The sequence below is a fragment of the Aphidius gifuensis genome, linkage group LG6 (genome assembly GCF_014905175.1).
Source record: "Aphidius gifuensis isolate YNYX2018 linkage group LG6, ASM1490517v1, whole genome shotgun sequence".
Classification (NCBI taxonomy): Eukaryota; Metazoa; Arthropoda; class Insecta; order Hymenoptera; family Braconidae; genus Aphidius; species Aphidius gifuensis.
In genome coordinates, this window is record NC_057793.1 from 16,487,077 (window position 1) to 16,501,066 (window position 13,990).

General features: G+C 31.6%; 1 protein-coding gene across 1 annotated transcript; it reads right to left on the minus strand.

The window, feature by feature from the left end:
- Positions 1-6,231: 6,231 nt before the first annotated feature.
- LOC122859899 lies at positions 6,232-7,853 on the minus strand. Its single transcript, XM_044163582.1, has 3 exons — positions 7,622-7,853; positions 6,880-7,388; positions 6,232-6,252 (listed from the first exon to the last, which is right to left on the minus strand). The coding sequence occupies exons 1-3, from the start codon at positions 7,851-7,853 to the stop codon at positions 6,232-6,234; spliced, it is 762 nt and encodes a 253-aa protein (XP_044019517.1).
- Positions 7,854-13,990: the final 6,137 nt, after the last annotated feature.

A 13,990-nucleotide genomic window follows, 5' to 3' on the forward strand; every position in this document is an offset into this window, starting at 1 on the left:
TGATACTATCAACCCGCCACGCGCTGGGTACCACGTGAACCAGAGATCAACTCTACCGGGGGATAATGCTATCGAGTGTTGGAACTGCGATTCGTTTGGCCACTTGCATCGTGATTGTATAGAACCTAGACATCGTTTTTGTTTTCGTTGTCGACGTTCAGGGGTCACCACGATGACGTGTCCATCGTGCAATCCGGGAAATGCCAGTCGGGATCCATAGAGCCGGTCTATGAGTCTCAACCCGTTAGCTTCCAACTACCACCGGCACTACCAATTGAAACTCCTTGGAGATTCGCGGAAAGCCGCAGAATTCTAACTCCGGAGGAATTCATAATTCACACACACACACACACACACATACACACAAAACACATAATAATAATAATAACACAAATAATAATAATAATAATAATAATATAATAATACATAATACATAATAATAATAATAATACAATAATAATAATAATAATACATAATAATAATAATAATAATAATAATAATAATAATAATAATAATAATATAATAATAATAATAATATATATATATAATAATAATAATAATAATAATAATAATAATAATAATACAATAATAATAATAATAATAATAATAATAATAATAATAATAATAATAATATAATAATAATAATAATAATAATAATAATATAATACATAATAATAATAATAATAATAATAATAATAATAATAATAATAATAATAATAATAATAATAATAATAATAATAATAATAATAATAATAATAATAATAATAATAATAATAATAATAATAATAATAATAATAATAATAATAATAATAATAATAATAATAATAATAATAATAATAATAATAATAATAATAATAATAATAATAATAATAATAATAATAATAATAATAATAATAATAATAATAATACATAATAATAATAATAATAATAATAATAATAATAATAATAATAATAATAATAATAATAATAATAATAATAATAATAATAATAATAATAATAATAATAATAATAATAATAATAATAATAATAATAATAATAATAATAATATAATAATAATAATAATAATAATAATAATAATAATAATAATAATAATAATAATATAATAATAATAATAAATACAATATAATATATAATATATATATATATAATATATATATATATATATATATAATATATATATATATATATATATATATAATAATAATAATAATAATAATAATAATATAATACGTATCGTGTATATATAATATATATATATATATATATATAATAATAATGATAATAATAATAATAATAATAATAATAATAATAATAATAATAATAATAATAATAATGATAATAATAATAATAATAATAATAATAATAATAATAATAATAATAATAATAATAATAATAATAATAATAATAATAATAATAATAATAATAATAATAATAATAATAATAATAATAATAATAATAATAATAATAATAATGTTGGTTATGTGAGGGTAGATCATAAATAATAACAAGTATAATTTAATATTATTGGTTACGTTTATTTAATTAGCAGTCAGACAATATATAATGCGAGGCAAGAGTGTAAAGTGCACGGCGGCCGGAACTGGAATGAATATATTATATAGGAGTGCATATAGTGTGTGTGTAGTGTATGGTTGTGTATGTTTGTTTAGTGTCAGCCTGTAAGTTAAGATTTGTGTCCGGTAGTGTAGCAGTTGTAAATATATTTAGTCAGGGACGTGTCATCAGACTTTGTATCTCCAACACCTCCTCTCAAAGATGACGGCGTAGAACCTGTTGTTTACGTTATTTGTAGACCAAGTCCTTGGCTGCAACTTGTCAGTTTAGTGGATGTTCACCCTTTAGTTAACATGTCTGCTGGCATCTTATCAGTTGATAGGTATGATGGTGTTACTCGTCCTTGTTCATAGACGTCTCGGATGAAATGATGTCTAATGTCAATATGTTTAGTGCGAGAATGATATGCTTGGCTAAATACAAGTTTTTGAGCACTTTGATTGTCATTGTAAATAGTTGTATGTTCTATTAACATACCAATCTGACGAAATAGCTCTTGCAAGTATAACGCTTTTCTGGTTGACTCTGATAAAGCCATATATTCAGCTTCAGTGCTAGATAAGGCGATAGTTCTTTGCTTTCTTGATTCCCATGATATACTGGCACCAGCCAATATGAAAGCATATCCAGTATATGATTTTCTATCATTTCTGTCACCTGCCCAATCAGCATCAGCAACACCATACAATTGTTTACCAGTTCTTTTATATACAAGCTTGGTATCTATACTGCCTTTTAAATATCTGAGAACTCTTTTTGCTGCTTTCCAATGTTCAGATGAGTAACATGAGTTAAATTGACTAAGATAGCTTACTGCATATGAGATGTCTGGCCTGGTAGAAATGGCTAAATACATTAGAGCTCCAATGAGTTGCCTGTATGGAAGTCTTTGGAGTTCATCATTATTTATATTCTTTGGTTTCTCTAAGTTGCAGTTAGCCTCGATAGGAGTCAAGACTGGCTTGCAGTTTGACATATCAAATCTTTCAAGAATATCCTCTATGTATTTCTTCTGATTTAATTGTACTACATCATTTACTTTAGGCCTGCTAAATTCTATACCTAAGCATCGTTTTACTTCACCAAGATTTTTCATTTCAAAAACTTTGGAGAGTGACGATTTGATTTCATTTATCCATGTAATATTAGCAGATGCAATGAGCATGTCATCCACATATATTAATATTATCATGATGTCGTGTTTGTCTCTGGCGACAAACATGCAAGGATCTTGAGTAAGCTGTTGTAGACCAAGTTTCTTCAATTCAGTTACCAGTTTCCTGTTCCATTGAACTCCAGCCTGTTTAAGTCCATATAATGCTTTTCTTAATAAACAGACTTTGTTGTTCTCATTATGGAGTTCATTTTTCCAATTTTCTGCTGTTTCTAAAATGCGTGTGTCTGACATGACCTGCCTACTCGATCCGACAGGTTTGCCTGACAACATTTTAGTCAGCATATCTTCAAGCCCTTCAGGGACTTTCATGTAGACTTTCTCATTCAAGTCACCATTCAGGTAGGCTGTTACGACATCCATTTGATGTATCATGAGTCCAAATTCTGCTGCTAGTGCAGCCATAACTCTTATTGAAGTGAGTCTTGCAACTGGTGAGAATGTTTCAAAATAATCTTCACCTGATTTTTGAGAGCATCCTTTAGCTACTAATCTGACTTTCTTTTTGCCAGAAATTGAGCCAGGAATTTCTTTTGTCTTGAAGACGTATCTATTGCCAATAGCCTTTCTGTCTTTTGGTTTTGGTACAATATCCCATGTTTTGTTTTTAATTTGAGATAGTAATTCATTTTCGATTGCTTGTTGCCATTCTTCGGCATCATCAGAATTTTTGGCATCTTGAATTGTAATTGGGTCTTCAGTTAGGTTTGCAATTTCATCAGCTGTTAGTTCATTTGGTAGCTCATCTTCAGAGTCATCTACAATTTCTATTGTATTGTTTCTTATTTGTTGATATATTTTTCTAGGTCTACCTTTACCACCTGTTCTCAATATAGTTGGTCTACCACGACCTCTTATTGATGTATTATTTGGTCTATCTGGTAGATTTTCTCTAATAGGTGTTTCTGGAGCTAGTTGGAAATCATCAATGGATTCATTGTCTGAAACATATTCATTATTAATTGATGGTTCATTATTAATTATTTTGAAGAAATTCGATGGTGGATTTTGGTTCACCATGTCCCCACCTTCACCTAGAATTTCTTCATACATATTATTATAATACTTATCGTTCATGAATTTTGCACTGCGGCATATTATTATTTTTCGAGTTTCTGGATTCCAGACTCTGTATGCTTTTGATGTATCTGAATATCCAACAAATACACATTTGTTTGCTCGTGAATCAAATTTGCCTTTGTTTATTTTGTTATCTAAGGCATATACTGTTGTCCCAAAAATTTGAAAATGGTCAACGTTTGGAATTTTATTTGTCCACAGCTCGTGAGGCGTTTTGCCATTTAAAGGTTTTGTTGGACATCTGTTACGAATATAATTGGCTGTATTGATTGCTTCAGCCCAAAATGTACCTGGTATTTCAGCATGTCGCATCATGCACCTTGCCATTTCATCCAGGGTTCTATTTTTTCTTTCAGCTACGCCATTTTGTTGTGGTGTATATGGTACAGTTAACCTCCTCTTAATTCCATTTTCTTGTAGGAATTTATCAAAGTTTGAATTGCAGTATTCTCGACCATTATCTGTCTGTAACATTTTAATTTTCTTGCCAGTAAAATTTTCAACCATAGATTTATATATTTTAAATTTTTCTAACGCTTCATTTTTATGTTTTAAAAAGTATACTTCACCCCATCTTGAGTAGTCATCTATGAAGGTGATGAAGAATCTGTGTCCACTGTGAGAAGGGCATCGAACTGGACCGCTTACGTCACTGTGGACTATTTCTAGTCAATCTGTTGTCCTCCCGTCATTGGATTTTGGAAATGGTTGATTGACAGCTTTTTCTTGAGCGCACACTTCACAGTTTTTAATTTCTTGAAGTGATTTTGGTGTATTTAATATTCCTTGTTTACACATGAGCTTTATGTCTTTTTCGTTGACATGGCCTAGACGATGATGCCATTTTTCAAAGTCATTTTTGGAATTAAATTCGGCAAGATTTGCAGCGTTTTGGCTCTCTTGAATATAATATAGATTACCAATTCGCTTTGCTGTTATCAGTACATTATCATTTATGTCAGATATTGTCGCTTTTTCTTTTTCAAAGAGGATTTTATAATTTTTATCTGTCATTTTTGACACTGACAGTAAATTAGTTCTTAAATCATTCACATATAAAACACGATCTAATTTCACTGTCTTTTGTTTATTACCATCATTAATATTTATTTTAATTTCACCAACACCACTTATTTTTGTTGAATCATTATTGGCAAGGCTTAATTTTAAATTTGCTTTTTCAATTTGTTTAAATAGCTTATTGTTTGCAGTGATATGTGATGTACTGCCACTATCTAAGCACCATAAATTTTTATCGTTTGATTTGTTAGCATTGTTTACATAATTCATTAATGCGATTTCTTCATTTGTTTGAGCACTTGCAGCGAGTTTAATATTTTCTTCGTATTCATCTTCTTCTTCTTCTTCTTCTGCAAAATTTGCATGTTTATAAATATTTTTCAAATAGCAATCGTTTGCATGGTGATTGTAACCATTGCACCTTTCACAGCGTATTGTATTGCTTGACTTTCTGTCAAAACCTTTGTTATTGTTGTTGTGCGGGGTCCATCTTCTCTGTCCATTCGTTCCCCCACCTCTGTTGTTATTGTTATACCGGTCATCTGTTTCTGTGTGTGACGGCGGTTTATGTGCAGGTCGTTTTCCACCTCGAGAAAACGAGTTTCGATTGCTCGGGCCTTTTCGGCCAAACGAAGATTTCGCGTACATGGCTCTCTGACCTTGACTGTTTCCACTATTTTCTGTAATAGATTTTCTTGCATCTGACTCTTCTAGAAGTTTCGAGCGCAGATCTTGCAATGATGGAAAAGTCTCTAGTCATAATTATCATTCTAAAATTTTCAAATTCTTCAGGCAAACTATTTAATAAAAACATGGCCAAAATTTCATCTGTTACTTCCAAATTTATTTGTTTGGATTTATTAACAAGATCAAAGTATTCATTAATATTATCTCGGATGCTTTTTGCGCTATCCATTTTAAAACGAGTAAGCATGGCAAGTAAAGTCACTCTATTTATTGGTGCACTTGACTGATGCTCATTTTTAATTTTGTCCCATAATTCTTTGGACGTATTTGTAGAATTAATACTTTGTAATTCGCTAGCTGAAACGGCTAGGATTATTTCACATCTGGCCAGTTTATCTTTTTGATTCCAATCATCACATTCTGTTGGAGGTTTTGTTTTAACGCCTGATACGATATCCCAGAGATCCAATTTATATAAATATGATTCCATCCGGACTTTCCATATTTCATAATTATCATGTTTTAATGGATCAATTGAGATAACGTGAGATTTCGCCATTGTCACTAATTTTTATATATATATGCACTCACTGTTCACACGCGGTTTCTGATGCAATAGACGCTACACGTTTTCACTAGACGCGTTGTATGTTAAACGAGAAAATTTATTTAAATGCTTGTTATTTAATTTTAGGCTAAATGCCTGGGCCCATAACCTGTTGGTTATGTGAGGGTAGATCATAAATAATAACAAGTATAATTTAATATTATTGGTTACGTTTATTTAATTAGCAGTCAGACAATATATAATGCGAGGCAAGAGTGTAAAGTGCACGGCGGCCGGAACTGGAATGAATATATTATATAGGAGTGCATATAGTGTGTGTGTAGTGTATGGTTGTGTATGTTTGTTTAGTGTCAGCCTGTAAGTTAAGATTTGTGTCCGGTAGTGTAGCAGTTGTAAATATATTTAGTCAGGGACGTGTCATCAGACTTTGTATCTCCAACAAATAATAATAATAATAATAATAATAATAATAATAATAATAATAATAATAATAATAATAATAATAATAATAATAATAATAATAATAATAATAATAATAATAATAATAATAATAATAATAATAAGCTATCAAGTCATGACGATCGCTTGGTTGCTGATGAGGTAACAATAAATTTTTAATTTCATCCCATCGATTATTACATGTAAATGTAATAAATAAACATGGTTTTCCATTATGTTTTACATAACAAAGAGCGTCTTGTATATATTCATGCATATGCCTTGGACTACCGATGAAACTTGCTGGTAAAATGAATGTTTGCACTATATTATTTACATTTTTATCATTTTCGAATGCATCTTTTAAATGAATGTATACTTTAAGAGTTTTTTGATTACATCGAATATAACGTAAGCGTTCACTTTCAATTTTCGCATACATATCAACGACAAACTGATTTAACAATTGCTTATAACATAATAAATAATTTTTTGGATTATTACGTATCATCAGTTTTTGTGCATAAAAATCCATTGCTGAAACTTTTTTATTTGTAGTTAATCCAGTATTAGAGTTTATTTGCTTCAACTCAGAATGATATCCATCTTCTCCTTGCCAAAAAATTAGTGGATATTGTAGAGCATCATGTGACTTATGAGTTTCTTGAACGATTACGAATTCTTTACTACGTTTTTGTAATATAATATCACGTTTTATAAATTCATTTCCATTGATTATTGCAGCTACTTCTTGAACAACAGGTAAATTGAAACGTCGTTCATGTTCATTTGAAGGGATTTTATCAGCTCGGAGAACTATTTTGCATTCATCTGTTGGCATATTTTCTAATGAGATTTTGAATAATTTCATTAATAAATTATGTTTATGCAAATAGTTTTGTAAAGAATCGATAATTTCTTGTTGTACATTTGGGACAATTGAGCACCTATGTTCTGACTCTATCTGATCATCACCAATAAAATATATTTGTAAAAAAGCAGATTCATAGCCATCATAAGGAACAAGGGACCCTATTTTAGATAAATTTGTCCTTGAATTTTGAAGGTAGTTTGATAACCTGACTCTTTTTTTCTATTTGCACCAAATGAAGTCATGTTAAAACATGAATTATATTTTCTTATATTATCTAAAAAATGCTTCGAATGATTTGTTAAACCAGATAAATAAGTAAATAAAGGCTCTTCAGGCTCACTTAAACAAGGCAATTTTATTTTTCCGTTTGCACAACACATACTATCAGATTCATCTTTAAATCTTAAAGCATGGCAATGTTTACATTCAACATCCATATTACCAATAGAAATACGACAATCATCATCATATATATCGCTATAAGTACAGTTAAATGCTTTCATGTCCAGAATTATTTTAGATTTTTTTTGTTGTGTATTATGAAGTTCTTTAAATTTTTTCAATTTTTTTGCCAAGAAAGATTTTCGTCCAATATTTTTTTTCCTTTTAGGCATAATAAGAATATTATTTGTATGCTACTGATAGTTTTGTTCAAATTAAATTCATTGATACGGTTAGTTTGTTGCTATTGAATTTTCGTAAACTTGTATGAGTTTTAATATAAGTTAATCTTATTGACAGCTTATACTTTTTAAAATCGATCTTTTTTTATTTTATATTGTATACATATCTGAAGTAGGCTGTATACTTGAAAAAAAATGCAAATTATTATTTTTTCTATGACATGAAACGTTTATCTGAACTTCCCAAATAAAATATCATATCTTCCAGTGAACCATAAAAAAAATATCACATCTCTTAATAGACCAGAAAAAAAAAACAAATTATATATTATCAAATTGATAAAACCCTGAGGATAATGAGAAAATCAGTTTTCACCTCCTGGTAATCACAAATCTTATTCATGGTTATATTTTTTGTCATCTACATGATCATACAACAGCGCTCGTTCTCAACTCCTGGTGACTCGTATTGACACCTTCAAAATCGTGCAAGAATCACCTACTTCACTTACTAGTTATATAATATACCATTAATATATTTTAATATACATATATATTGTAACCGATTTTCTGACCTGCGCGGCGAGAACTACCAGCCAAGGTTAACGACGAGGATTTCTCACCATCCTCCTCAAAATCACCGGGGGGAGCCAATCACCAGGAAGCCAACAGCCGTAGGAGTAACGAGAACAAAATACAAGAACCTAACTCAGTCTTAGAAATGGTAGAGGGGCGCGGTCCACCTGATCGGACTATGAAATACGTAACCAAACCTGAGGGAACTATCGTGAACCAAGTATAGCGTGTTACATACGCCTATATTACATTGCGACTATACTATGGCAAAATACTGACGTCACAAGTATCATAAGTGTAGGAGCAAATATTCTACATATGAAATGAGTATTTTGTATAGGGAACCATACAGCGATCCATCCGTGACCAGGTCTTACACATACGTTGCCATTGCAATAATAATATATCTCAATATTATTATCATTGTTATTATTTACAGCGATCCATTCGTGAACTCACACATACACATTTATGTGTGATGATGGTCTAACCATCACATACACATCATGTAGCGAGAATATAATAATTATTATTATTATAATAAGAGAACCATATAGCGTGATTAGTATTAGTCTGCCATTGGAAATTCGGACAGCGTTTCACCAGGACTTAACTTCTGATACCTAGAGAACCTTTACGAGAGATCCAAACGATGTCGAGAGAACCAGTAGTGAACCAAGAGAGCCAGTCAAGAGAAGGTAGTGATCAGTTCGAGAGCCAGACAAGTTGTCTGACGACGACGTTCAGTGCTCAGCTGCTGTGAGCTTTAACCCCACTCAGGTAGCACTCTCCTACCTATCGCCCTCGGACATGCGCAGCACGCTTTCCTAGCCCGCAGTTCGATAGGTTTACGATCGGGCTTCGTACCCAGCCTTCGGTGAGTTCGTCTCTTCGACGGAGGAGTGGAAGCCATTGCCAAGAGGTTTACGTACCAAGTCACGTTACAAACATCGAATAGGCGCCCCACTCGACGTCATGTATAACTGACCTGGCCCTCCACAGAGCCTCTAGCACAATGTTCTTTTAATTATTAATAACTAACTCTTATTAGCCACTAACAATACGGGCATTAACAAATAAATAATAAGAACCCATTACTCTGTAACAAGCCCTTTTAATAATTATTTATTTCGAGAACCCACGAAATAATAAATTTCGTTACAATACTTACTTTGCCGTAAGCCATTGTTTCAAATGTAAAACATTTTTCTTAGCACATTGTGCGTTGATGATATTATTTATATATTTATGTTTTTTTACAGGGAAACATTTTCGAATTTTTCAAAGCTGGACAACTCATATCATATAGGTCAATGACTGGTTTGGAATAATTGATTATTTTTTCTATCCATATTTTCTTCTCATATCCCTACATATATGTATTCTGCTGAATCCAAGATTTGATTTAATTTCTGATGTATTTTTTTGTATGGTACATTACCATCTTGCCAAATTAGACGATGGAAGTTTCGTGTTAACCAATTGTTTTAAATTGTAATGGTATACTGAACCATGGTTTAGGTGGACTTATGAAAACATGATGAATGATTATATTTTTTTCAGAGAAACACTTGCGAACTCTAACTACAAGCTCACTAGGTAGTTGGAAACCTTGAATGTCAACCATCACTGCCATTTTTTCGATGTAACTGACACAAGAAACTACGAAAGACTAATTTTTTAAATGGAAAATTTCCATTCTTATAGAACTCACCCCTCCAATTTCTAGAATATTCCAGAACTCTCGATGACGTCATTAAGAAGTTCCGAGAAGTCCCCTCGTTCCCGCATTGAATGTTCAAGAATTTATGATGTCATCGTCTAACGTTAGACTTTTATAAGAAATTGTCAAAAAAACATGTAGTCTCGGATATCGGAATATTCCCTTTTAACACACAATATAGTAAAAAGTAACAAGTCTACACGGAAAAAAATTTTTGGCTGCAGCCACGAGGCATTGGATAGTTAAAAAAGGATAGTTAATACAAGAAAATAGATAGTTGATTCAATAATCAGGCCCGCTATATTAAAAAGACAATCGGTTAGTTATTCCAGCCGGCTGGATAGCTAGCGTGGCTAACCAGCTCGTCAGGTTCGACATAATCTCAATGTCAACAGATGTTGTGTTCATAACCTCTCTTTATTAACTGATGTACCAAATTATTATTAGCAATGACTAAAATAATCCATATAGTTATCAAAAATTTAGCATAAGATTTTCTATTCAAGTTGACGTTTATTTGGTGCATCAAATTTAGTATAAATTTAATCAGATAATAATTTTAAAAAATTAGTAAATGTATATTTATATATTGTTTTTACTTTGTATGTGTATATACTTATAGTTATGCATATACGCAATCTAAATAGCTACTACAGCGATATCAGCGATATCAGCTTGTCAGGCTTTGGATAGCTACTACAGCTATCCAAAGTATAGCTAATGTAACGAGTAGGTGCGCTGTTTTCACAAGAATAATAACCTGTCAAAGGTTAGTTAGCCGTGGATAGGAGGGACAGCTATCTAGCTCGTTGCTGAAACTAAAAATTTTTTACAGTGTATGCCCTGGTAGAAATATTTCTCGGCCGTTACTCCGGCTTTTTCCGGCTTTCTCCGGCATTACTCCGTTTTTGGCCCATTTCCGGAGAAACTACTCCGGCATGAGGTTGGTGGCGGAGAAATTACTCCGGCATGAAATTGATGGCGGAGAAATTATTCTGGCATGAGGTTGATGGCTGAGAAATTACTCCGGCATGAGATTGGTGGTGGGAAAATTACTCCGGCATGAGATCGATGGTGGGGAAATTACTCCTGCATGAGATTGATGGTGGATAAATTTTTCCGGCATGGGATTGATGGCGGAGAAAATTTTACAATTGTTATTAATAAATACTATTTTTGAGCAGACAAACTAGAAGTATTTTTCATCGGTTGAACATTTTTATAATATGACAATCTATTCTTTCGTGTTCTTTTGGTTCATGGAGAACCACATACAACCTCGCACATACACATGCTTTATAAAAAAAAAAAAATTGTCAAGTTCGCTCGCACATTTATAATCTAATCCTCGCCGAGTCGCCGGACGGCTGCCAGAAATACCACCTCTACTGCTCACTATCGCTACTCATATACATGTGTGCGCCACTGTAGCATAGCAGTGGAAGCAACGTAGATTGTTTTTATTCATTATCTTGTTAAAAGAAAAAAGTTGTAGTGTTGTAGTGTTGTATATAAGGCAATGGAAAATCATATCAATAAACGAATAAAATAATAAAAAAAGCCATATTGTGCCCAGGGCTAATATTAAAATACACTCAGAATAAATGAATTCTGCTTAGATAAATTTGTGGTTCAGCAAAATGGCAGCAGCCGACTCACCAACGGACGACAGTCTTTATCCAATTGCAGTTCTGATCGATGACTTATAAAATGAAAATTTACAAGTAAGTACAATAATTATTATTTTTCAAATATTACCAAAGTTTTTTATGTTTGAAAAAAAAAAAATAACTCGATCTTAGTCAGCAAGTGTTTGTAACAATGAGGTTATAACTGGAGCGGTTTTTTTTTATATTAATTTCATCATATCAGTTGACTTAAAATTTGTTTAAAATGTAAATATGATGAACATTTTATTTTATTACAATTAATGAATATATTTTTATTTTATAGCTGCGATTAAATTCAATCAAAAAACTTTCAACGATTGCCTTGGCACTTTGTGCTGAACATACTCGTTGTGAGTTGATACATTTTGTTCCATTGGTACAACGTTTGGCATCTGGTGATTGGTTTACGTCAAGAACATCGACATGTGGTTTAATAAGTGTATCTTATCCACGTATAAGTACAGCAACAATAGCTGAATTAAGAAATCATTTTTGTAAATTATGTCAAGATGATACACTAATGGGGCAACGTTCAGCATCATCAGAATTGGGAGAGTTTGCGAAAGTTGTTGAAATTGAGTATTTAAAATCTGATTCAATTCTAATGTTTGTTATACTCGCACGAGATGAACAAGTTTCTGTTCGTTTATTAGCTGTTGATGCATGTGTTAGTATATTGCAACATAATTACAACGAGAAGATGTTGAACAACGTGTTATGCCAAAATTACGTCAATATGCTGCTGATTTATCATGGAGGGTACGTTATATGATTGATGATAAGTTTATAGATCTTGGAAAAGCAGTTAATTATAAACGTACCACATTCCGAAAATATAATTTTAGTTTTTCTGAGTCATTAAATGTGATGGTTAGTTCAAATGAATATATTTGATAAAATTGATAAACATATAACATTTCTACATTGTTTTTTAGTAATCTCATGCCGAATTAATTACTCCGGCATTAATGTTATGTTATGTAATGTTATTATGTAATGTTATGTAATTACTCCGTCATCAATATCATGGCAGAGTAATTTTTCCGCCGTCAATCTCATGCTAGAATAATTTTGTCGGCATGAAGTTAATGTCGGAAAAATGAATCCACCACTAGTTTTATGCCGAATTTTTTTCTCCTTCACTGATCCAATGCCGAAATAATTTCTCCTTCACTGATCCCATGCCGGAATAATTTCTCCGGCACGAATCCTATGCCGGGATAGTTCCTCCACCATCAATCCCATGCCGGAACAATTTCTCCGCCATCAATTTCATGCCGGAGTAATTTTTCCGCCATCAACCTCATGCCGGAGTAATTTCTCCGGAAATGGGCCAAAAACGGAGTAATGCCGGAGTAATATTTCCACCAGGGTGGTTTTTCGTATCATTAGTAGAGTGAAGACTATCTATTGAACAAGTAAAGTCTACGAAAACCACAATAAAAACGGGTTTTTCCTCAGCAGATAAGTTTTTACTATGTTACTATAATAAAATTCAAAGTTCACATAGTAAAAAAAATTATAAAAAATTAATGTTGAATGATATTTCCGAAAACGTCCCTCGATACTATAGTAACATAGTAAAACTAATTAATTTTTTACACTGTATGGAGAAGCATTGAATCACATGATATTATGTATAATATTATAATATTATACATGATAAGACTCCAATCTACAGTTGCATACAACTATATATAGTTGAATATGATTATACGCTATTGTATTTAATGATAGTTAAGGATAATATCTGTTCATATGTAATGGCATAGAATCTTATGTAGTTCTATGTAACAATATACATACACTGTCCCATTTTAATCTATCAATGGTTTTTCTCGAAAAATATGGCTTGAATCTGAAAATGAATCTGAAAAGCTGTAGGGTTTGGAGGAGGTCATAGAAAAAAAAATAAATTCCAAAAACTTAAAATGGTGGAGTTTCAGGTATGAATATAGTTTTTTTAGATAAGTAGTGTATTT